The following is a 24705-nucleotide window of genomic DNA, read 5'->3' on the forward strand; positions in this document are numbered from 1 at the left end:
TGGGTATCTCTAAAACTAGCTAAAGTTTAGAGCTCAACAAAATCAGCGCTGAGTGTCTGTGGGTTCCAGAAATTAACTGACCAGGAGGATCTTTCGAAGGTGAGCTTATTCTCATTGTTCCACTTCTTCACACTAGAAATTTGAGTGAAAGAGACACAGACACCAGGATGCGTCATCAAAATGAGCTGGGTTAGGACTCAGTTTAGTATTGCCAAAGTGCCCACAGCCAGCTAATCTAACAAGACTGAGTTTAAAATGGAGTTGGAATTAAATTATTCCTCGTCCACCCCAGGGTCTGTTACTCAAGCTTCTTAATGGAAGGAGTGTAGTTTGAGAGAGAAGGGAGACAGGCAGGCAGGCGCATGTTCTCACCTGAGGCTGCTGTAGCATTTGTAGGGGTTGAAGCAGCTGCTTGATTCCGAGCATGAGCAGGGATGAGGATCGAAGCCAAAGATGGGTTACTTGACAGTTCTGGAGGGGAGGTGGAACAAACAGAGTTAGCTTATAGTCCACACAGAACCTCTGCATGCAGATTAACTCCTTGGGTTTCTCAGCACACGTAACCATCAATGAAATGCATGCCCTAATAAACAAGGTCACATTACACTTCCATGTATGTCCATGAGCAAGAGGAAGCCACAGTGATATCGAGCATGGGAATTTCCAGAGCAAAGCGTCTCTGTATCAGCTACAAGAAGTGATCATTTCCCTGTGAAAGGAGATGACCATGGAGTAAGCAAAGCACCAACCAGTCCTGGTCCTTGGAAACAGCCTGTTAATACGACTTCATTCTGAGAATCACCCTTTCCCTCCATGAACACACCCACTCAGTCATCTTAAAGGAGAAGGCTGATGACAACAATGTGCTTCTTTGGGCATTGACTGTTACAGGTTCGCCAACAGCTCAGGGGAGTCAGTTCCTTGGCTCACAAACTCCACTAGAGACACAAAGTGTGCGAGGTAATAGCTTTTATTGAACAAACTTCTGTTGGTGAGAGAGACAAGCATTCAAGAGATGCCACTATACTGCTGAGATGGGACAGTGTCTGTGTCTCTCTCTCGCCAACAGATGGTCCAATAAAAGCTATTACCTCACCCACCTTGTCCCTCTAATACCCTGGGATCGACACAGCTACAACACCACTGCATTAAACTCCACTAGTCAGGGACCTACAAGCCCAACACCAGTGACATAGTTAAGTCTCCTTAAACGCTGCCAAGCAGCCTAGAAGGGCTGATACTTCCTTTGAAGACACAGTGAAAAGCTGAGGGGTTTGATTTTAAGGTCAGTTAAATGGAACACAAAAGTTACTACTGTTCTTTCAAAAAAAACGTAACTTAAGAAAAATAGAACAGTCAAGTTGCTGAGGCCCCAAATTTAAAATAGATGCAATATGTATTGGAGTAACAGTCATCTTATAATGGCAACTGGTGGTAACACTATCAGCTAAGTGTGATGGGGTGGAGCAGACTAGGTCATCAAGTGATAATATGGCAGGCTGCCCTGAAGGGGATCACTCTAGTACTACACTGAAGCTGGCAATGGAGCAGAGAGGAAGGAGAGCCTCCCGATGGCTGCTTCAGAAGTGGAAAAGATTGCCTCTAAAGGAAGCCACATCCAGATAAAGCAACGGGGCAGTCACCTCAAGGAAGGAGGAGAAAGACAACCCTTGGCACTGCAAGAACTCGCCTGGGAGAGAAGTGCATGCAGACAGTAGTTAACATAAACTCTGTAAAGAGAGAAAAATCTGTCCTGAAACCAAGTCCAATCATCCCGCAGACAAAAAGGGTGGTTTTGTACATGATTGTCACTAGCTACTAGGTTTTATCTACTACGCAGATTAAGGAGCCTATGTCTTTTCTGTAACATGTACATTGAATTTAGAGCCTATAAGGGCTGACGCGTCCATTTGATTTTTTTCCGTTTCTCAACAAATAATGTAAAAAGAAAAAGTAATTGACTGAGAAGCCAAGCTGGAGAAAGCTCATTTCAACTACTTACTAACCTCTCACCAGTGCACAGTGTTGGGCTGTGCTTCCACAAATTACACAGATATTCTGACTGGCCGTAAGTAAACATGAGTCACTGCAATAACTGAAACCAGACCAACACCATCTAACTATCAGCACACGGCTATTAGCCGCTCCATGCCCAAAGAAGTTACTCCACTCTTCCCCCCCACACACGAGTAATTTCTTAACTCAGTTGGTATAGAGAACTCACTGCGTGTCTCGCTCTTTCTACAGCTCCTAGTGCAAACAAATATATTTTTCTGTTACCCACTGGCATATAATCCAACAGGGAAATGAAGGGGAAATATGGACACTTACCCTACCAAGAGCACAGCAAAAATGTCATTCATTTTGCTTGACATAGTACCCCTTGATGGCAGTGTTTTAGAGATAGCACACCCAGCTAAAATGTATTGCAGCCAAGCGTCTATAGCCACACTCCCAATATCTAAAAGGTATGGCTGACCTAATATAACTACAATGAGTCAACACAGCTTCCATTCCCCTGTGATTCTTCCGGCATCCAGTCATTAAAGAACTCAGCTCACACTGGCAGAATAGCCACTTTCACTCACTAAGCATCTTCCCACCTGTGGTTCAGGCAGAAAAATCTACTAGAAGTGCAAACATGTCAGAAGCTACTCTAGGGGGTAGAGATAATAGGCAGAAAAGGCCCACACCCTCTCCATTGTATCCAGGAATCTAAATTCAGGATGATGTGAATACCACAGTATTTCAACTAGAGAGGGATGGATCAATTCAGAGAAAATAACTGACCCAAAACAAACGGCAATTTTTTGAAATTTAATTAAAGATTTGGTTAAAAGCTTAATTAAATATGTGTTCTCTTATTTGTGTGTAGCTGCAACACACCTCCTGGTTCTGCCCACTACTGGACATGCCAAAATACTGCAGGGAATGGCTGGATTTGTATTATCTGCAGCCTGTCTGCCTCCCTTCTCTCTCAGGAGATTTCCAGCCCAAGATATGAAAAAGAACCTTAACTTTAGGATGCCTAACTGAATCAAATCCCCAGCTCAGGACTCTGAAGCCCTCTCTACACTCTGTAAATAAACAAACTAAATATGGCTGTAAGAAGCCATTGCCTGGAAAGCCTTTAGATTTCAAAGACTTCAGCATCTCCTGTCCACACACAATTGTCCAAGACATCTTACAAGGACTGGCTGCCACCACTGGGACCATGTCTTTAGTTCAGTTCTAGCAGAATCAGGGCAGTTTACAGAGGTATATCCCCATCAAGGAAAAGGAACTCAAACATTACAGATGTATCAGTTCAGCTTGTCCTCCTAGCTCCATCCCAATGCAATGTCTTGTGTTTAGAAATTGCCCAGTAGCCCCATTCCCAATATCAATGGGTTAGTTACTTCAGGAATCCCAAAATGCATTGGTAAAACTACAGTTTTAAGACCTGTTTGCTGCATGTGCAAACATTGCTAAACAGTCACAAGGACAAGTGCGAGGACCTAACTTTTCACGCAATTTTGTCACTGCAACAATTTCTTCTCAACATAGACAAGCCCTTCAGAGTTTTCAGCCCCCATACATTTCAGACTGCACCCCTTTCCAAGCCAAGCTATTCTGTCTGAAAGTGAACTGGACCGGCATAGCACTCAAAAGGTTATAGTGCGAAGATTTCTAGTTATGTGGAGACACAGTTAGGTTTCAAATGAAACGTTTTGATTAAAAAAACAAAATAGAACAATACACCTGACTGCTCTTTACTGCCTAAAAAAGACACTGGCAAAATGGCAGCTGTGTCAGAGACAGAAAATCATTTTCTTATCTGCTGGTTCAACTGCAAAACTTCACACTAGTAATGACTAACACAGCACAATAGTAACAGGAATATCAGATGCCTTGGTGGGACTGAGCTGGTAGGATCTGTTACAACACTGGTAGTTCAGGGCGACAAAAATGCATAAACAATTGTGGATGGAAGCGATCACAGGATCATAGAAGATTAGGGTTGAAGGAGACCTCAGGAGGTCATTTAGTCCAACTCCCTGCTCAAAGTGACGTGGGAGGTTGTGCAATTTCAACAATACCACCAACACTTGCACAATCTTGTGTGTGGACAATGATTTTTACAGATCTAGCAGGACTAAACAGTACAACAATCTCCCCTTATAATGTAAATCGGCCCTGTGTGTGTGTTATTAAAACTACATTCCATAGTTTAGCCATTCCATGGTTTAGCCTGTCCACTCTCTCTCTCTCTGGGAGATGTTTTGGTACATCCAATGCAGTGCACTTCCCACATGGGTAGTGTGAATCATGTTAAGTCAGAAGACTACGTTTGTGTTTACCCTCCCTGGCAGGACTTGAACTAAAGTGGTAGCATGGTTTAAAAGTTACGTTGTATGGACACAAACCTTGCTTCGGTTATCTGGGTTACAACAGGGCACCATGTTTCAAAGTTGGGAGCATGGACAGGATTCTGTTTCAAGCATAAGAAGGTGGATCTTGCACTTACTACAGAGCAGGCATCAATGCCTAAACTACATGGGCTGAACTGGAATGGAAATGGATTCCTAGCAGGTAACAATGCATAGGGATTCTTCCCTGCCTTAATGCTAAGGGCTTGCAGCTATTTATTTAGAAGAATACACTACAACACTAACAAGCTTGTACACCACATTTCTTGCACTCCATACTTAACCAGACCAACCCTGAAGACTTATCAAATGTGAACGGAGAGAATAAATGATGTAAAGGATGCAAGCTCTGCACATACATTTTTGGGGGGAAGGGGGGGGGGGCAAGGATGGCTAATTTGGTACTGGTATGGCCGCAGATAGTTCAACATGAAACATTTCAGGATCATGCTGCGTAATTTAAAAAGTAACTTCCTCAAAAGTTCTTTCTGCTGGATGACGGACATAGTATTTACAGCCCTGGAGAACTAAGGACTCCATATTTGCCCCCCCGCAAGACCAGACAGTCTTGACAGCAGCAGTGCAAGCTTTCCCACATTGCTTCCCAAAACCTGCTTCAAACACAATGGAACAGGGTCACCTTTAGAAGGCAATTCAGTCTCCGTGGTCCACCGGGTCCTCAACCTTTGGGTGAGACTCCAAACAAAGGTGTCACTTGGACTGTGGACACTAGGAATTGGCCTGAAGCTGTAAACTTACTTTATGCAATCAGACAGTAATGACTTCCAGTCCCGTGGACTGAGTTGAATCAATAATGCAAGAGGATAATGATTTCATAACCCTTTCCTTCCCTCCCCCGAAGCTGATGCAGTCCATTTTTGAGAATGATCACTGGCTATACAACGGGTCCATGTTCTTGCCCCACCTCTTGATTTTACTATTGGGGGAATGGCATTTGTATGACAGAACTTTTGGCACAGTGCTTCTTCCCAACGGAAAGCTCCTCAGTGCTCACAGGCTACCTTGAGTGGTGAAGTTGAAGAGTGCAGGTTTCTCTCGCCCATTCGGTAGTTTGACATTTGGGTCCCGTAGTTCATCGAAGAAAGAGTGCGCACATGCTTCCAGGGGAGTCAGGCGGGCAGTGGGGGTGTACTCCAGCAGACGGCTACATAGTGCGATTGCTTCTGGTGGAGTGCGGGGTCGGAAGACCTACAGAAAAACAAGAAACAGATTGTTTGGGCTTGTTTCTTTTTTATTACTGCAGCAAGTCTGAGCAATTAAATCTCTCAGTGCCTAGTGAGTTGAAACTAAATGCTATTTGTGCTAATATAATGGGTCCTCAGGTATTGGGATGGGAGAATCCAGCTTCTGGGGTTGAAAAGGTTAAGTGAAAAGGATTTTGCTGTGTGGGTGAAGGTGCAATGCTAGTGAAAGGCTGCATGGGAGAGCTCAGAGAAACAACTCTAAGAATTAAAAGAAAATTCATTGATCTTATGACAACACACACATTGGGTGAAATCAGCCATGCATATGATAGGGAGAGGGGTGCAAATGAGCAGGATTCATTGAAAGTTAAAATTAAAAAGGTCGCCATTGTTCATTTTGGCAGCAAACAAATGATTTTCCCCCCTAATGTGGATTTTTGCAGGCAAGTTGGTCAGATTATTGCTATGGATGACACTGTTCAAGTTTGGAAATGAACAGGTTTGGTGCAGAAAAGCTCTCTACTTCAAGTTTACAGGTGCTTCTTCTTCTTGACATTATTGTGTTAAGTGATTCCTACTAGTTAACAGAGATAATTCCTGCACATTTGGAGTTTGTGAGAACACTAAAAGGTGATGAGTGAGAAAGCTATCTGACTCTCTCAGAAGTTTACCTTGAGGATATAAACCACAGAGTTCACAGCAGTTCTTCCTTGAAGTTATAGTTCAGATCCCTTAAAAAATGGTCCTACATAGCCAGAATGACGCCCCAAATCTGCCTTCCCCATCACATTACATTCAAGGCAAAATTGGACAGTCACATCCATGTCCTTAACACGCTGCTTGAGCTGTTTCCGTTCACTCTGTTGCACGTGGAATACAGGCCAGGGAGAAGTGTGGTGAGAGGTGGGGTGGGAGTGTTAAATTCTGATGTCAGCATTTTTGATGCAATTGAGCTAATCCAAAATGCTTTTGAACCAATGCAGGTGAACCCAAACCACCTAGCACCAAGGAATGACCTATACATCACATGCTAACTGACTGCAGCCCCAGGCACCTGGACAGGCTCTGCGTCAGTAGATTTTAAACTGAAGACATTTATGCTCATATTAATTAAAATTAATCAGGTCACTGACAACAATTGACTGATTTTTTTTTTAAACCCCTTGGTGCCCAGCTGGGTCAGGAGCACCTGAGTTAGTTCTAATGCATTCTGTACTAACTCATCATGTCAGGGAATCCTGACTCCTGGAGTCAAAGAGTTAAGGTACTAAAAGAGCAGAATTTGTTCAGGTTGCTGGGAAGATACCATGGGCACGACAGTAATGTAAGAAAAAGCTTCTGTTTGGCACTAAAGTCCAAATGCTGTAGCCCCTGCAGTCAGTTCTAATGACTTCTACACTTGAAGTAGCTGCGTGTATATTTTTAGGGGGAGGGATAGATGGAGGTTATTTACATTCAGTGTCAAAACCCATTGCCTCCAGAGTTCGGATTACTGACCACAATACAAGGGTGGTGCAGTGGCATATGATTCCCAAATTACAGCCCACACGAGAACAGGACAGTCTCCTTTTATTAAATGAAGATAGAAAACAGAGAACCACTGAAATCTGCCCTTTAACAAAGGAATCCCTCTGACCCCCCACTCCCTTAAATTCCTCATCTTTCAGGTCAGTGAACCTCTGTCAACATTTATAGAATTTAAGAAACAACTGCTCAGCCTCTGTCTGGACTGGGAATGAGTCACTCAAGGTAAGCAATTACTACAATAATCTATACGCCAGAAACTGAAAAACCAAAAAACCCCACACAAATACCCACCCTCCGCACATAAAGAGTAATTAAAAAGTGAAACGTGTGCAGATCTACGCCTATCTAACCATTATCTTCTTGTATGACATGGGGAAAATATTCACCTGGCTGCTAGCTGATGTGTGGCTGTTTTAACCCAACTTTTCCACTTCTAGCTTTTCTCTCTCCTCTTTTCAAGACTAGCCCTAATAATTTGAAAAAATATTTAAGTACATACCCGCACTCCTGAGGTGAAATGTCCTGTTCCTGACGAGTCCTAAAGATGATAATGCAGTGAAATAATCCAAACAGGGGGAGTCAATCCAAAAGAGAATAGTCCAGCAAGGAAAAATATATCCAATATTATAAGAAATCCATGGCGTGGGGGACATAGAAAATGTTTATACAATTAGAAACTTTAAACATCACTCTCCATAGCAGCAAGTCCAACTTGACCACAGTGTATGCCAAAAAAATTGATTGTGCAATGGTGAGGCATAGTATAGAAACATTTCTATGTTAACTTATGTTCCAATGCCAGTGCGTTTACTAAAAAAATAAATAACAAAAAAAGTTGAAATCAAAATTCTAACTAGAAAGAAAAGGGTAACTGAGCTGCCATCTTAAGCAATTTGCAGTCCTCTCTGTCCTGGATATAAATGTCCATAGACAACGGGGCTGAATTAGTTTGTCTTAGTGTGTGCATCCCTCATGCACAGACTACATATTTTTCCTCTGTAAATCTGTCCCAGAGACACAATGTGAAAATTTTTTAAAAAACCAATTTATAATTTCTGCTGAAGAGAAAATAAGAAGTTTTAATTCGTATTTCTCATTTGGCTGTTTTAAATTTGTGTGAGCTATGAGTGTATCAGGCCGCCGCGGATTATTCTCCATTTTGGATTGACTTCCCCACCAATGGATTTGTTTTGATGATGTTATCTCTTTAGGATTCTTCAGGAACTGGACATGTCTCCTCAGGAGTGAGGGTATGGACTTAATTTTCTCACTTTACTGTGGGCTTTCCCCCCCCATATCCTTGCACCCATTACTTAAAGCAAAAACCTGCATCTTTTAGCTATAGTAATTCAACACAGTTCCACCAGAAATTCTGACTAATTCACCCACCAAGAACTACACAAAAGGGTACAACATTAAACATGAAGAGCAAGGGACAGTCACAGTTACAGGTGAAGTGCACAACAATAAGTATGCTAACACTTACGCACAATGGGGCACATCCTGAAAGCTGGGATGGTGTCAGTGCTCTATTGTGCCTAAGTGCCTAAAGGACGGACGTGACTCACCATTACCTGTGAACTCCCTCACTCTTATGTTCTGGTGAGACAGTTAAACAGTCTGAATGTAGTTTTCAGTGAGGGAATTGATTTTAATAAATAATCCGCGGATTATTTTTTAGTCTGCGGACTAAAATTTAGTGCACGGACTAAAATCCGGCCCATCAGAGTAAAATCTACGTCAGTTTACAATACACCTGGGTGAAGGGGGGAAAAAAGCTAAGTTCACAAAGTGAATATCGTTGGGGAGACTAACATTTAGTATGCAGACTAAATACGGCTGGGCAAAATGCACAGCAAGGCCACAGACAAAAAAAGAAACAAAAAAAAAACAACCAAAACCAACCAAAAAAACCACTGACAGGAACTTTTAAAGTGATCAAATACTACCCCACCTGCGCAGCAATTCATTTTTATAAAATGAAACAATTCCTTTTTTCAAGGTGAGATGTCCACAGTAGGGACAGACTCGTAAATTTCATTTTCAAAAATGAACGTGTTTTGGAGATAAACAAATGCAAAAAATGGTCTTTACAGATTAACATTTTTCAAGCAGAATTTGCACTTGTATGACTCAAACTAAATTTCCCAAAACAATCGTTTTCAGGCCGAGACCTCGCTCGCCAGAATTTCAGCCACTATTGCATTTTTTATGGCTGAGTTACAAACCCGTGAAAATGCTTGTGCAGAATGCACACGTAGAGAGTCATCTGAGCAGCCGTACCGCTTTTTCCTTCCACTCTCCAATGACTCTATACTATATCAAAAAGCTGGAATACAATGCTACTTCTTCCTTTTTTCAAGTCTGTTGTTGATGTTCAAATGCTAATAAACCTTCATGGCTAAATAGGAAAACCAAGTTTGCTGCCTCTTCCAAATGGCCCCTCCTTCCTAAGATATACTGTGATCAATGTGCATTTTACTAATCACTTTTCAGAGACTGGCAATCATCGTAGACCTTTCAAAAACCATTGCCAAGTTAAATGTCTCTAATACGACTCCCTGTTCCATTCCTCAAAAGGTGAAAGAACTTTTGTGAAGTCTTTGTGCACAAGCAGCATATTCACTTTTAATCTTCTCAATTTAAAGTAGCTGCAGTTGGTTAACAGTGCTCATGACCTGCCTGAATTTTAAAATCTTTCTACAGTGAGAGTGGGAAGAAAGAGCACAGATGGGACTTAGGACGGACACACATCTTGCTTTACTCAGTCAGCATTCAGCTCTCAAACCAGACCACATGGGGTACTGGCAACGTATTGTTTTAACCAAATGGCTAGTCTGACTTTCAGTCATTGACATTCTTATAACAGACTTTTTTCCATGCACAACATGGAATTCTCTTTTCTCTGTATAATTAAGCACCAAATGCGAGGCTTGACAATGTTACCCCAGCGTGCTCGTCTATCCTCATATGTATTACAAGACATTATTTCATGCCATCAGCGACAATGTATTTTGCATGCAGATTGTGGCAACTGTTAGCATGCTGTGACACCCAAGAAAGCAGAGGCTTATTAAAAATCACTATGGTGCTATTGCATAAGAACGACCATACTGGGTCAGACCAATGGTCTTTCTAGCCCAGTATCCTGTCTTCCGACAGTGGCCAATGCCTGGTGTTTCAGAGGGAATGAACAGAACAGACAATCCTCAAGTGATCCATCCCCTGTCGCCCATTCCTGGCTTCTGGCAAACAGAGTCTAGGGACATTTCAGAGCATGGTTTTGCATCCCTGCCTATCCTGGCTAATAGCCATTGATGGACTCATCTAGTCTTGGCCTTCCCTGCATCCTCTGGCAAAGGTGTATGTTGTGTGAAAAAACACTTCCTTTTGTATGTTTTAAACTTGCTGCCTCTTAATTTAATTTAGTGACCTTAGTTCATGTGTTATGAGAAGGAGTAAACAACACTTCCTTATTTATTTTCTCCACAATAGTCATGATTTTACAGATCTCTATCATATCTCCCTTAGTTGTCTCTTTTCCAGGCTGAAAAGTCCCAGTCTTATTAATCTCTCCTCATATGGAAGCTGTTTCATACCCCTAATCATTTTTGTTGTCCTTTTCTGTACTTTTTCCCAATTTCAATATATCTTTTTTGAGATGGGGCGACCACATCTTCATACAATATTCAAGATGTAGGTGTACCATGGATTTATATAGAGGCAATATGGTACTTTTTGTCTTATTATCTATCCCTTTCCCTACGATCCCAACATTCTGTTAGCTTTTTTGACTGCTGCTGCACATTGAATGGATGTTTTCAGAGAACTATCCACAATGACTTCAAGATCTCTTTCTTGAACGGTAACAGCTAATTTATACCCCATCACTTTATATGCATAGTTGGGATTATGTTTTCCGATGTGCATTACTTTGAATTTATTAACATTGAATTTCATCTGCCACGTTGTTGCTCAGTCACTAAGTTTTGTGAGATCCCTTTGTAACTCTTCACAGTCTGCATGATCTTGAGTAGTTTTATATTATCTACAAATTTTGCCACCTCACTGTTTACCCCATTTTCCAGATCATTAATATGTTGAACAGTACTGGTCCCAGTACAGATCCCTGAGAGACACCACTATTTACCTCTCTCCATTCATTCTTACTCTTTGTTTCCTATCTTTTAACCAGTTATTGATCCATGAGAGGACCTTCCCTCTTATCCCATGACAGCTTGCTTTGCTTAAGAGCCTTTGGTGAGGGACCTTGTCAAAGGCTTTCTGAAATCTAAGTACACTATATCACCTTTGTCCACATGCTTGTTGACCCCCCTCAAAGAATTCTAGTAGATTGGTGAGGCAAAAAACATGTTGACTCTTCCCCAGCAAACTGTGTTCATCTATGTGTCGGATAATTCTGTTCTTTACTATAGTAGTAAAAACAAATTTCAACCAATTTGCCTGGTACTGAAGTTAGGCTTACTGGCCTGTAATTGCCAGGATCACCTCTGGTGCCACATTAGCTATCCTCCAGTCATCTGGTACAGAAGCTGATTTAAACGTTAGGTCAAGTTTGTGACATCACCGTTAAGAATTTATCTCCATCTTCAAGAGTTTATAGGTTTTCCCAAAAACCACCAACACAGATCCACGCTCATATTTGGTGTACAACTCCACAGAGTCTGTAAGCTAGTTTTTAATAGTCAATGTGGTGGAATTGGGAGGGAAGAGGATAACATTTTATCTAAGTCTCTTTGGAAAGATTTTTATATTAGATCAACAGAGCAAGCTTCTTCCCCACCCACTCCTTCCAAAAGCCTGAATGTTCATTTAGTTGCTAATTTTCTTTTGCTAGATGTAGTAAGTGCAAAAATCCCATTGAAAAAAGTGACATTTTGGCATGCATTTGTTTGGGTTTTTACACTCTGGACTGGTGCTGCGTTTGGTTTAACAAGAAAGGAGAAATGATAAACTTTCAGAGGAAAATTACTTAATGTGTGCAGCAGGTTGTTTTGTTTTGTTTTATAAATGCCATATTTGCAGCTCTGGAGACTGCAGGCTTCTATCCAAAGAACAGGTGCAATATAGTAGCATTGTAAGCTTCTTTGCTTCTCCACTGTATCCCACTATACAATTATCGCTCTTACCCCTAACTTGGAGGAATCATTTTATAGAGGGCAGTTCAGCATCTTTCATCACTGTGTCTGTCAAGACTGTCTATGAGGATATCAATTATGAAGTGTTCAAGAGATCAACTCATTTCACACAGGCCACCAAAGAAGCGGTCAGCTAGTAACAGCTTTCAGTTGCTAGAGTTGGAGGCCAGATTCGAACTGATGCTCTAAAAATGAATGGCTCAGGATTGCATTATCAGTTCCCTGACACATCTACTCCCTATTTGATAAAGTTCTGTGAAGATTAAGGATTCAGAACCACTGATCTCACTAGAAGGAAGGAAATTTATCAAGGTTTCCCACACACTTCTATCAGAATTGGGAGAGACAAGGTGGCTGAGGTAATATCTTTTACTTGATCAACTTTTGTTGGTGAGGGAGACAAGCTTTTTAGCTTACACGGAGCAAATTTGAATGGAAAACCCCTTATTACACATTAGGGCTAACCATTTTCTCTGAGGGTTTCTTTGATGGATACTGGGACGCTGACTTTAAAAGCAATTTCACAGTGTAACTATTACAATTCTAGAACAAAAAGCAACTCTCAAAAGCTCCCACTGAGAGAAGTGTAATTTTAAAAGACTTCCAGTAAACAAACCACATTCACAGAAAAAAATGAAAGTGAAAAAAAGATCTATAAAGATGGCAATGTTAGAGTTGAGCTTCAGTCAACAAGGAAATTCAAGCTTAAGGCTGAAGTTTTGTCCCCTGAATGAACCAGTTATTGTATTCTGGAACTACAGAAGAATTTGAAAACTATTCCAAAGACAATTTTCTGAAATACTGTTCCTGGATGCCTCTCTGAGGTACATAATGCCTGCAACACGATGAAAATATTTTTTAAAAGGGTTAAAACAAGAAACCTTCTTAAGGAACCCCCTCTTCCCCCATGGTGCATTTTGAATGTATAACTTATATTCCCCTTTGTATTAAAAATTTAATATTTAATACTTTAAGGAGTATTCTTGGATGACACATTATAGAAAGTGCTTTGCAAGTCATAAAATGCCTGTGAGATACCATTCTTTATATTCAGATAGGAAAAAATGAGGTAGAGAGTGAGGGTTACAGGCCCAATCTGCAAAGGTACTTAGGCACTCATAGTTTTGCTTCCACAGCAATTCACAAAACTCCCGTTGAACCCTGTAGGTGCCTAGACTCACTTGGCACCTAAGTTTTTGAGCAAAAGTTCCTTTTGGGCCTAAATTTCTAGCATTACTGCCTCAAGTCTAGGCACCAGACACTTATTTCCCACCTAAGCCCCCAATTCACAAACATGAAGTGGGGGAGGAAGGAAGAGGGGAAGATAGGCACTCACCCACCTAAGTCACATGTAGGGCCTGATCCACTAGGTGTGCTCAGAGGCCGCCTACCAGATTGGGTCCCATTCAAAACCCAGCAAGCCAGAGGAAGAGGTGGGGATGGTGCCCACTTTGTAATTTTTAGCCTACTGGTCAGAACACTTGCCTGGGATGTCGGAGACCCAATTCCCTCCTCTGCCAGAAGGGAAGAGAGGATTTGAACAGGGGTCTCCCACCTCTCAGGGGAGTGCCCTAACAAGGGAGCTATGGGAGATTGTGGCATGCTGCTCCCTCAGTCACTCCTGTTGAACCTGTTCCACTTTGGATAACAAAAGAGTGATTGGAGCAGCGAGACTGGACCCTGGGTCTCCCACCTCCCACGTAGGTGCTCTAATGACATGGCTACTGAGTCATTTTCACTCTCTCTGAGAGGATCCAGGCTTAAGTGACTTACAAGTGAGTCAGTACAGGGCTGGGATCAGAACCAGAATCTTGTGTTGCATACTTAATCTCCAATCAACAGTCCACAAACTTGTAACGGGATCATTTGCATAATATGTTTTACTTTGCCAAGTTCTCAAAGGAATATTCATTACCCAGTAAAAGCTGTTCAGCTTCTGCCAAATCTTAAATGAAAATGATATAAAGTAAGAAAAGAATTCCTTTTTTATATTTCAGTTCGGACACTCAATCTGAACTGCTCAGAGCCTTCCCAGGAAAGGCAACATCATTGGCTGAGAAGCACTAAACTATATGTGCTGCAATATAAAGGCAAAGCAGGAAGTAAATTACAGAGGACACTTCACACCAAACTTTGAATTTCCTTGTTCATAAGGATGTAAGTCACATCTTTAATATTATAGTAATTAAAAAAAAAATTGAATGGTGTATTGTTTTTTTTTGTTACACACACAAAAACCTGGCAATTTCTTTTTGACAGTACTGGGCAGGAAAAGGATAATTTCTTACCTGACAATTTAGTTTGTCTTATATCACTCTAAAGGAACAGGTGGAAACAGGAGACTCACTGACAAAGTCACTGTCCCCTACACACAGAGTAGGATGGCCTGAACTTCCCAGTAAAATTTAAGTGGTTTTTTACTTATTTCAAATACAGTTATTTTCACCGTTAGACTAAAAAGCAGGGGCAAAATAACTATGGAAATATGGCACAGCCATAACAGATTATGAAAAATGGGAGAGGTGAACTGTTGAAGAATTATGAAAAACTACATTATTTTGGTTTCAGAGTAACAGCCGTGTTAGTCTGTATTCGCAAAAAGAAAAGGAGTACTTGTGGCACCTTTGGTTAGTCTCTAAGGCGCCACAAGTACTCCTTTTCTTTTTACATTATTTTGGAAGAAATAATCAGTCTCCATTACTCTCTTACATCTGTGTAGACAAGTGAGACATACTTCTAACCACAGGAAGTATAGCAGAATTTGCCTTTTTAACAATGTAATGTAGGCCATTTTATAAGATTATTGACAAAAGAATACAACAAAACATAGAACTAAATTATTTATGTCCCACAAACATTTTATATCAATTAAAATGAGAATGAACAGAATGAATAATCTATTTGATTGTTTGATAATCTCCCCCCAAAGCTAGAGTCTGAACATGAATTTTGGAAGCTGTAGAAGCAGAACAGAATCTGCATAAATCCTGGGAGAAAGTGAGGATAGCAACAGGGTGAAGGAAAGGTGGCAGCAATAGAGAGAGATAGCTAGAACCAGCAAGAGGAGAGAGAAAAGCTCACAGATGAGACTGTGCTATTTGACCTCAAGCCCAGACTGAGGGGATAAGAACAAGGCTGGCCTGCAGCTTACCCAAAAGATCCCAAGTTCCAGGATCAGTCATTAGCATACTATTTAAATATGCATACATAGAGGAAAGCTAGTAAGAAAATATGTTTATAATAATAAAGTACTTTGGCCAATACTTTATTCTGGTACTAGTTCTCCACTGTACTATATGAAGAATGTCAAGTATCAGAGGGTATATAATGCCTGAATCTGTAATTTTCACTTTATGCATCTGAAGAAGTGGGTTTTTCACCCACGAAAGCTTATGCCCAAATAAATCTGTTAGTCTTCAAGGTGCCACCAGACTTCTTGTTATATGAAGAACGCATTCCTAAAGACAGCATCCACCAACCTAGTCTATAATGCCTCCTGAATGTTTACACAGATGGCCAGATTACTATCCTGCACAGCTCCAAAACGAAAACCACGATGTGCCAATAACCTTGGAGAAGTATCAGAAGGGCTCAATCCCAGCAATTCAAGATTCCTGGATGCAGTTCACCTTAAGTTGTAACTATTCTCTCTAGTCATATAAACTAATTATAAACTTATAAATAAATTCACGGAGGATAGGTCCATCAATGGCTATTAGCTGAGATGGTCATGGATACAACCCCATAGTCCGGGTGTCCCTAAACATCCAACTGCCAGAAGCTGGGACTGGAAAAACAGAGGATGATCACTAGAAATTGCCCTGTTCTGTTCATTGCCTCTGAAGCATCTGCAACTGGCCACTACTGGAAAACAGGATACTGAGGTAGATGGACCATTTGAGCCAGTGTGGCTGCACTTATGTTCTTAGGGGCTTGCTCACACGGAAGGAAAAACACTGCTTCATAAATTATGTAAAAATCAGAGAGAATCTTGGAGGTATGGGAATAGACCTTAACCTGTGCCTACTACTACTTTGCTGTGAAGGAAGACAATCCCCTTCAAAAACAGAACTTGGTCTCTTGTACTCTTCTCATTTTTCATTTCCACTACCAAAATGACTCTTGTCCATTGTCATCACACCACTGGCCTGAAGATTCTGGGAGCAGTTAATGAAATTACTCTTTGGAGCACACCCAAATTTAATAGACTAGTGTTTTATGTGAGAAAATTTACTTCACATGTGAAAGTCTTGCAAGGGACAGTTATCCCAAGACACCAGAAAGACTAGGATCACTATAAATAACACAACATGCCAAAAGATAGTGTGCATATTCTGTTGAATTTTACCACCTATAACTAGGGCTCCCTGTCTGTCACGGAAGTCATGGATTCCATGACTTTCCACGACCTCTGTGACTTCTGCAAGGGCCAGTGTGGCTGACCCCAAGGCTGCCCAAGCAGCTGGCTCTGGGGCCAGCTGCTCAGATGGCCCTCTCAGGACAACCACACCAGCCGCTGCTCCGGCAGCCCAGGACAGCGGTCTCCCGCCAGCTGGAGCAGCCATGGTCCACTGGCCTGGGCAACAATCCCCTGCCGGCCGGAGCAGCCACGGTCCTCGGCAGCTGGTGTCGCTGGCCCCCCAGTAGTGTCCCCCCAGATGCCCCAGTGCCCCCCATCCCCCAGATTTAATCACAGGTATTTTTAATATAAAAGTCATGGACGGGTCATGGATCGTGAATTTTTGTCCATGACTTGTTCTAAAAATACCCATGACTAAATCATAGCCTTACCTATAACCAATATAAACATCAGTCATCCTCACAACAATCCTGCGTGGTAGAAAGAATTATCTCTATTTTATAGAAATGGAAGTACAGCAGTCAGGTTAAATGATTTGACTAAAGCAACGAAGACCATACCTCTCACACGACTGAGCTACCCTCATGGCCAGAAATCACACTAGTAGCTCAGTGGAGAATCTAGCTCTGCTGTAGGCAGCTGGCTGGGAAGGAGCTTCCAATGACCCATCAGTAGCAACCTGGACAGCAGAGTCCCCACACCAAAAAAATGATCAAGGGTCCATGCAGAAATCAAGAGAGCTGTGACTATGGTTTACATGCACCCTAGTGATTAGCCTTCAACAACTATTAAGGGATCGTAAATAACCTGTGATTCTCAGGAAATACTGAAGACAAACTTTCAACCCTAGTAACTGGTTTGTAATGGGGAAAAGAGCAAGGCTTTTAAAAAATAAAAGCTGAGACTGGCTCCGGCATTTGTTTGTTTCTCAGAGCAGGAATGGGCCAGTGACCATAACCTTCATCAGCGCAAAGGCCAGCTCCATATCTAACCATGTGAGCCATCTTTCAGACTTCTCGGAGAATGGTTCAGAAAGAGGGTCCGCACGGCCGGACAGCTCTGTGTGCTGCCTCCATCTGCAGGCACTGCCCACGCAACTGAGGAGCCGGCGCTCGGGTAGAGCGCAGAGTCCCCTGTCCACACCTCCGCCTAGGGACATGCTGGCCACTTCTGGGGAGCTGTGCGGAACCAAGTAGGGAGCCTGCCAGCCCCACCACCTCTCCCCCAAGCATCAGCAGTGCCACCAGGCCACCTCCCGCCCAAGCACCCGGGGTTCCTCCTCCTCCCCCAGAGTACACAAGATTTAGTAAGGGGTATATAGTACAAGCCATGGACAGATCATGGGTAGTAAACAAAAATTCATGGCCTGTGACCGGTCCACGACTTGTACTAAAAATTCCCATGACTAAAACATAGCCTTACTTATAACTACATTCGTGTCCGCGCGGGGGGGGGTGGGGGGTGGACTGGCACTTGCAGGAAGGAAGCGTTCAATTAAACAGTTTCAAGAATCTCCAACATATGGATGCAAACCTACAGTCCCTATCCATGTCAATACTGTACTTAGTGATATTATACTGAGTTTACATAGATGAGATGTCTTTAAATAAAACTAGATCTACTGGGTTTATGTGCTCTCCTCAATGAAGGGAAGGTGGCATAATGGAGTGGTGGTACCATCTCTATCAGATGAATATCACAGGAAAAGATCAAGAATAAGGATTGTACAGTAAAAGTCCGTGGGTAATATGATTTTAAGTGGAGTTTATTCATGTACAGGGACCTGAGTGTAGCGCTAAGAAGTTTAAAATAGTTACAATTCCGAGGCCCATATGGCCATTACTATCTAGAGATTGTGTTAAATGCATTAGAAATACCCAAGACAATAGGTCCCAGCTCCAAAGACCTTGTAATCTAAATACAGTAACGCCTCACTTAACGTTGTAGTTATGTTCCTGAAAAATGCTACTTTAAGCAAAACAATGTTAAGTGAATCCAATTTCCCCATAAGAATTAATGTAAATGGGGGGGTTAGGTTCCAGGGAAATTTTTTTCAGCAGCCAAAAGACTGTATTTATTTTATATATATATAAATATATATATATATATATATGTGCAGTATATATAATGCACATATAATATATAATATATTAATATATATATAATTAATATATATAATATAATGTAACATAATATATATAATATAATATATAATACATATAATATATAATATGTTAATATATATAATGCACATATATGTGCAATATATGTGTGTGTGTGTATATATATATATATATAATGTGCAGTATAAGATTTAAACAATTGAATACTGTACACAGCAATGATGATTGTGAAGCTTGGCTGAGGTGGTGGAGTCAGAGGGTGGAATATTTCCCAGGGGATGCCTTAGTGCTAAATGATGAACTAGCACTCGGCTGAGCCCTCAAGGGTTAACACATTGCTGTTAATGTAGCCTCACACTCTACAAGGCAACACAAATGGAGGGAGGAGAGACAGCATGGCAGACAGAAACACACTCTGTGTGTGTGGGGGGTGACGACACAGAGAGAGATGCGCATTGCCCCTTTACGTACACTGACCCCACAGTAAGTACACTGCCTTTTTAAGTAGATCAACAAGTTGAGACAGCAGCTGCTACCAGCAAGCTCCCTCAGTCCTGAGCCCTGTCATGTCCCTCCTCCCCCACTCTATGGAGATGGGGTAAGCAGGAGCAGGGGGACACCCTGACATTAGCCCCCCTCTCCTCCCACATCGCACAGCAAGCAGAAGGCTCCCGGGAGCAGCTCCAAGGCAGAGGGCAGGAGCAGCACATGGCAGCGGGGGGAGGGACAGCTGAACTGCCAGGAACTGATAGCCTGCTGGGACACACGGAACTTAGGGGAGCGGGGAGCTGATGGGGGGGCTGCTGGTCCACCCTGGTTCCAAGCCCCCACCAGCTAGCTCCAATGGGCTGCTCTTCCTGCAAGCAGCGGACAAATCAGGCGGCTGCCAAACGATGTTATAAGGGAGCATTGCGCAACTTTAAATGAGCATGTTCTCTAATTGATCAGCAACGTAACAACATTAACCGGGACAACTTTAAGTGAGGAGTTACGGTAGATGACACAAAAACCAAAATTGGAGAGCATGGCAGAGAATGTTATGTAACACAAGAATATTTAATTCAAGTTTGCAATGTTTTAAAAATATCTTCCTTCATTCCCCTTGCTTATTTTACTTATTTATCTTTATTATAAATTATCTTTTTCTATTTACTTTATGATTAAGAGTTTGTAACCTTTATTCAACATGGTATACACAATAGACACGTTCCCCCCCGCTTTTAATGTTTTTATCTCCAACATAGTTTTATTAAACTAATTCTTTCCTAAAATGGTTTAGCTCTTTCCTATGACTAATCCTTTCCCATTGGTTAATTCTCTTAACAAATTCCTATTTATGCTGTTACCTATAGTTATTAATCCTTATCCAATACCCCTTCCCTGCTCCCAACCCTTTCAGAAATCACAGATACCAGAAGTTACCATTATGATAATCTAGTCTGACCTCCTGTACACAACACAGACCACAGGACCTCCCTGAATTCCTCTTTGAACTAGAGTGTACCTTTTAGAAAAACATCCAATCTTAATTTAAAAGTCACCAGTGATGCAGAATCCACCATAACTTTTGGTAATTGTTTCCAATGATTATTTACTCTATTAAAAATATGTGTCTTATTTTTAGACTGAATTTGCCTGGATTCAACTTCAGCCATTGGAACTTGTCATACCTTTGTCTGCAAGATGGGAGAGTCCTTTATTATCAAATATTTATTCCCTATCTTGGTCTTTACAGATTCTATGGCAATCACCCTTTAAACTTCTTTGTTATGCTAAACAGTTTGAGCTTCTCGAGTCTTCACTATAAGACATTTAATCATTCTCATGGCTCTTCTTTGAACCCTGTCCAATTTATCAGCATCCTTTTTGAATTGTGGGTGCCAGAACTGAACACAGTATTCCAGCAGTGGTTGCACCACTACCAAATACAGAGGTAATAGAAACTCCCTATTCCTATTCAATATTCCCGTTTTGTTTCTACTTCCAGGAATCACATTAGCCCTTTAAATCATAGTGCTGCACTGGGAGCTTACGTTCAGCTGATGATCCTCCATGAGCTCCAAATCTTTTTCAGAGTCCCTGCTTCACAGGATAGAGTCCCTCATCCTGTAAATATGGCCTGCACTTTTTGTTCCTCATTTTTTAGTGAGTAACTTCTCATTTGGACATATTAAAACGATTATTGTTTGCTTGTGCCCAGCTTGACCAAGTGATTGCTCTGTATCAGTGGCCTGTGCTCTTTCATATTTACCACTCCTGCAAACTTTATCTATGATTTCATGTTTTCTTCCAAGTCATCGATAAAACTCTTAAATAGTGTAGGGCCAAGAACTGATACTTGATGCCAAAATGCTAGCTTGTCTACAACTTTGCCTATCTCCAACCATGTGCAATCCAGCCCAAGAACACAGATGACTTGGCCAAACTCATTTGGTCCCATGAACATTTCTGAATTTTTGATTAAATAAGGGGCAGTCCCAGTCCCACGTGCAGTGGAATGTGGAGGCTAAATGGGCCCAGTGCAGGGAAACCCCTGTACATTTTTTCTGTTTCAGAGGATAATTGTTTTAAACTTTGTTTTATTTAGTATTGCTTCTAGATCTACTATTCCTATCTCTTCTGCAGGGATCTTGAGCTAAAATTTTCCAAAGTAACTAATGATTGAGTACCCAACTGACAGGGCTTGCAGTTGATTTGTGAGAAGTGGCAAACTTCAGCAAGACCTGTTGTGGCTACACTGTCTGATTTAGGTCTTTGCAAGTATAAAGGTACTTTCTAAATTATTTTTGGTCTATTCTGTCATTAACATTTAATCTCCTGATAAAACTATATGTTTTTTTCTGCAGAGGTAGTTGTCCATACTACCCATTCTTGTGATTCTAGGGAGATCTACTTTTAATCTGGTTCTGTCCTACCATTCACTGTCTAAAGAACATTCTGACTCTTGGCAGCAGTCTCAACCGGCAGCCAAAATCTTGGGATGTTGATGACAATCATTCGATAAGGAGCACCTAATGTTCTCAGACCCAGACCAGGGTATTACATGAAGGCCACCATAGATCCCAGAGCTTTGAAAAACCTGAGTGTCTCTGGATTAAGTTTAGAAGTGTGAGCAACAAGGGTGTCGTGGTGGGAGTCTGCTATAGACCACCAGACCAGGGGAATGAGGTGGACGAGGCTTTCTTTCGACAACTCACGGAAGTTACTAGATCACAGGCCCTGGTTCTCATGGGGGACTTCAGTCACCCCGATATCTACTAGGAGAGCAATACAGCAGTGCACAGACAATCCAGGACGTTTTTGGAAAGTGTAGGGGACAATTTCCTGGTGCAAGTGCTGGAGGAATCAACTAGGGGCAGAGCTCTTCTTGACCTGCTGCTCACAAACAAGGAAGAATTAGTAGGAAGCTAAAGTGGATGGAAACCTGGGAGGCAGTGACCATGAGATGGTCGAGTTCAGGATCCTGACACAGGGAAGAAAGGAGAGCAGCAGAATACGGACCCTGGACTTCAGAAAAGCAGACTTTGACTCCCTCAGGGAACGGATGGGCAGGATCCCCTGGGAGAATAACATGAGGGGGAAAGGAGTCCAGGAGAGCTGGCTGTATTTTAAAGAATCCTTATTGAGGTTACAGGGAGAAACCATCCCAATGTGCAGAAAGAATAGTAAACATGGCAGGCGACCAGCCTGGCTTAACAGTGAAATTCTTGCTGATCTTAAACACAAAAAAGAAGCTTACAAGCAGTGGAAGGTTGGACAAATGACCAGGGATGAGTATAAAAATATTGCTCTGGCATGCAGGAGTGAAATCAGGAAGGCCAAATCACACCTGGAGTTGCAGCTAGCAAGAGATGTTAAGAATAACAGGAAGGGTTTCTTCAGGTATGTTAGCAACAAGAAGAAAGTCAAGGAAAGTGGGGGCCCCTTACTGAATGCGGGAGGCAACCTAGTGACAGAGGATGTGGAAAAAGCTAATGTACTCAATGCTTTTTTTGCCTCTGTCTTCACGAACAAGGTCAGCTCCCAGACTACTGCACTGGGCAGCACAACATGGGGAGGAGGTGACCAGCCCTCTGTGGAGAAAGAAGTGGTTCGGGACTATTTAGAAAAGCTGGACGAGCACAAGTCCATGGGGCCAGATGCGTTGCATCCGAGAGTTCTAAAGGTTTTGGCAGATGTGATTGCAGAGCCATTGGCCATTATCTTTGAAAACTCATGGCGATCGGGGGAAGTCCCAGATGACTGGAAAAAGGCTAATGTAGTGCCCATCTTTAAAAAAGGGAAGGAGGAGGATCCTGGGAACTACAGGCCAGTCAGCCTCACCTCAGTCCCTGGAAAAATCATGGAGCAGGTCCTCAAGGAATCAATTCTGAAGCACTTAGAGGAGAGGAAAGTGATCAGGAACAGTCAGCATGGATTCACCAAGGGAAAGTCATGCTGACTAATCTAATTGCCTTCTACGAGGAGATAACTGGCTCTGTGGATGAGGGGAAAGCGGTGGACGTGTTGTTCCTTGACTTTAGCAAAGCTTTTGACACGGTCTCCCACAGTATTCTTGTCAGCAAGTTAAAGTAGTATGGGCTGGATGAATGGACTATAAGGCGGACAGAAAGTTGGCTAGATTGTTGGGCTCAATGGGTAGTGATCAATGGCTCCATGTCTAGTTGGCAGCTGGTATCAAGTGGAGTGCCCCAAGGGTCGGTCCTCAGGCCGGTTTTGTTCAATATCTTCATTTATGATCTGGACGATGGTGCGGATTGCACCCTCAGCAAGTTTTCAGATGACACTAAACTGGGAGGAGAGGTAGATACGCTGGAGGGTAGGGATAGGATACAGAGGAACCTAGACAAATTAGAGGATTGGGCCAAAAGAAATCTGATGAGGTTCAACAAGGACAAGTGCAGAGTCCTGCACTTAGGACGGAAGAATCCCATGCACCGTTACAGACAAGGGACTGAATGGCTCGGCAGCAGTTCTGCAGAAAAGGACCTAGGGGTTACAGTGGACGAGAAGCTGGGTATGAATCAACAGTGTGCCCTTGTTGCCAAGAAGGTCAATGGCATTTTGGGATGTATATGTAGGGGCACTGCCAGCAGATCGAGGGACGTGATCGTTCCCCTCTATTTGACATTGGTGAGGCCTCATCTGGAGTACTGTGTCCAGTTTTGGGCCCCACACTACAAGAAGGATGTGGAAAAATTGGAAAGAGTCCAGCGGAGGGCAACAAAAATGATTAGGGGACTGGAACACATGACTTATGAGGGGAGGCTGAGGGAACTGGGATTGTTTAGTCTGCGGAAGAGAAGAATGAGGGGGGATTTGATAGCTGCTTTCAACTACCTGAAAGGGGATTCCAAAGAGGATGGATCTAGACTGTTCTCAGTGGTAGCTGATGACAGAACAAGGAGTAATGGTCTCAAGTTGCAGTGGGGGAGGTTTAGGTTCGATATGAGGAAAAACTTTTTCACTAGGAGGGTGGTGAAACACGGAATGCATTACCTAGGAAGGTGGTGGAATCTCCTTCCTTAGAAGTTTTTAAGGTCAGGCTTGACAAAGCCCTGGCTGGGGTGATTTAATTGGAGACTGGTCCTGCTTTGAGCAGGGGGTTGGACTAGATGACCTCCTGAGGTCCCTTCCAACCCTGATATTCTATGATGCAGAAAAGTTTTCAAGTTCTGCTTCTGATTTCAGTTTACGGTGGCACATGCCATGAGAAATTTTGCTCCTGAAATTGATCAAGGAAGACTCTCAGCTACTGCAACAAATGAAACAACATTAAAGGCATTCCGCTCTCCATTCACTATCCATCTGTGATTTCCCAGAAGATCCAGCATAGTTGACTGCAGGTTCCCATGGATAAGCCAATCATCTAGAGAAGAGGCTAGACAACATCTAGATAGATACGTAACTAAAGAGGCTTTT

General features: G+C 42.3%; 1 protein-coding gene across 6 annotated transcripts in view; it reads right to left on the bottom strand.

Annotated features, from left to right (window-relative positions):
• The window catches only part of GSK3B (glycogen synthase kinase 3 beta), a 270397-nt gene that overhangs the window by 15363 nt on the left and 230329 nt on the right, over positions 1 to 24705 (bottom strand). For 4 of the 6 annotated variants that reach the window (XM_048818892.2, XM_048818885.2, XM_048818855.2 and 1 more), the window contains exons 9-11: positions 7641 to 7679; positions 5432 to 5618; positions 373 to 471 (exon numbers count right to left, since the gene is read on the bottom strand). In XM_048818892.2, the coding sequence (XP_048674849.1) occupies positions 373 to 471; positions 5432 to 5618; positions 7641 to 7679 (325 nt within the window). The remainder of the gene's footprint in view (positions 1 to 372; positions 472 to 5431; positions 5619 to 7640; positions 7680 to 24705) is intronic. The other 2 variants (XM_048818908.2, XM_048818865.2) reach the window with 2 other exon arrangements.

This window comes from Caretta caretta, chromosome 1, assembly GCF_965140235.1.
Source record: "Caretta caretta isolate rCarCar2 chromosome 1, rCarCar1.hap1, whole genome shotgun sequence".
In the NCBI taxonomy this organism is placed as follows: domain Eukaryota; kingdom Metazoa; phylum Chordata; order Testudines; family Cheloniidae; genus Caretta; species Caretta caretta.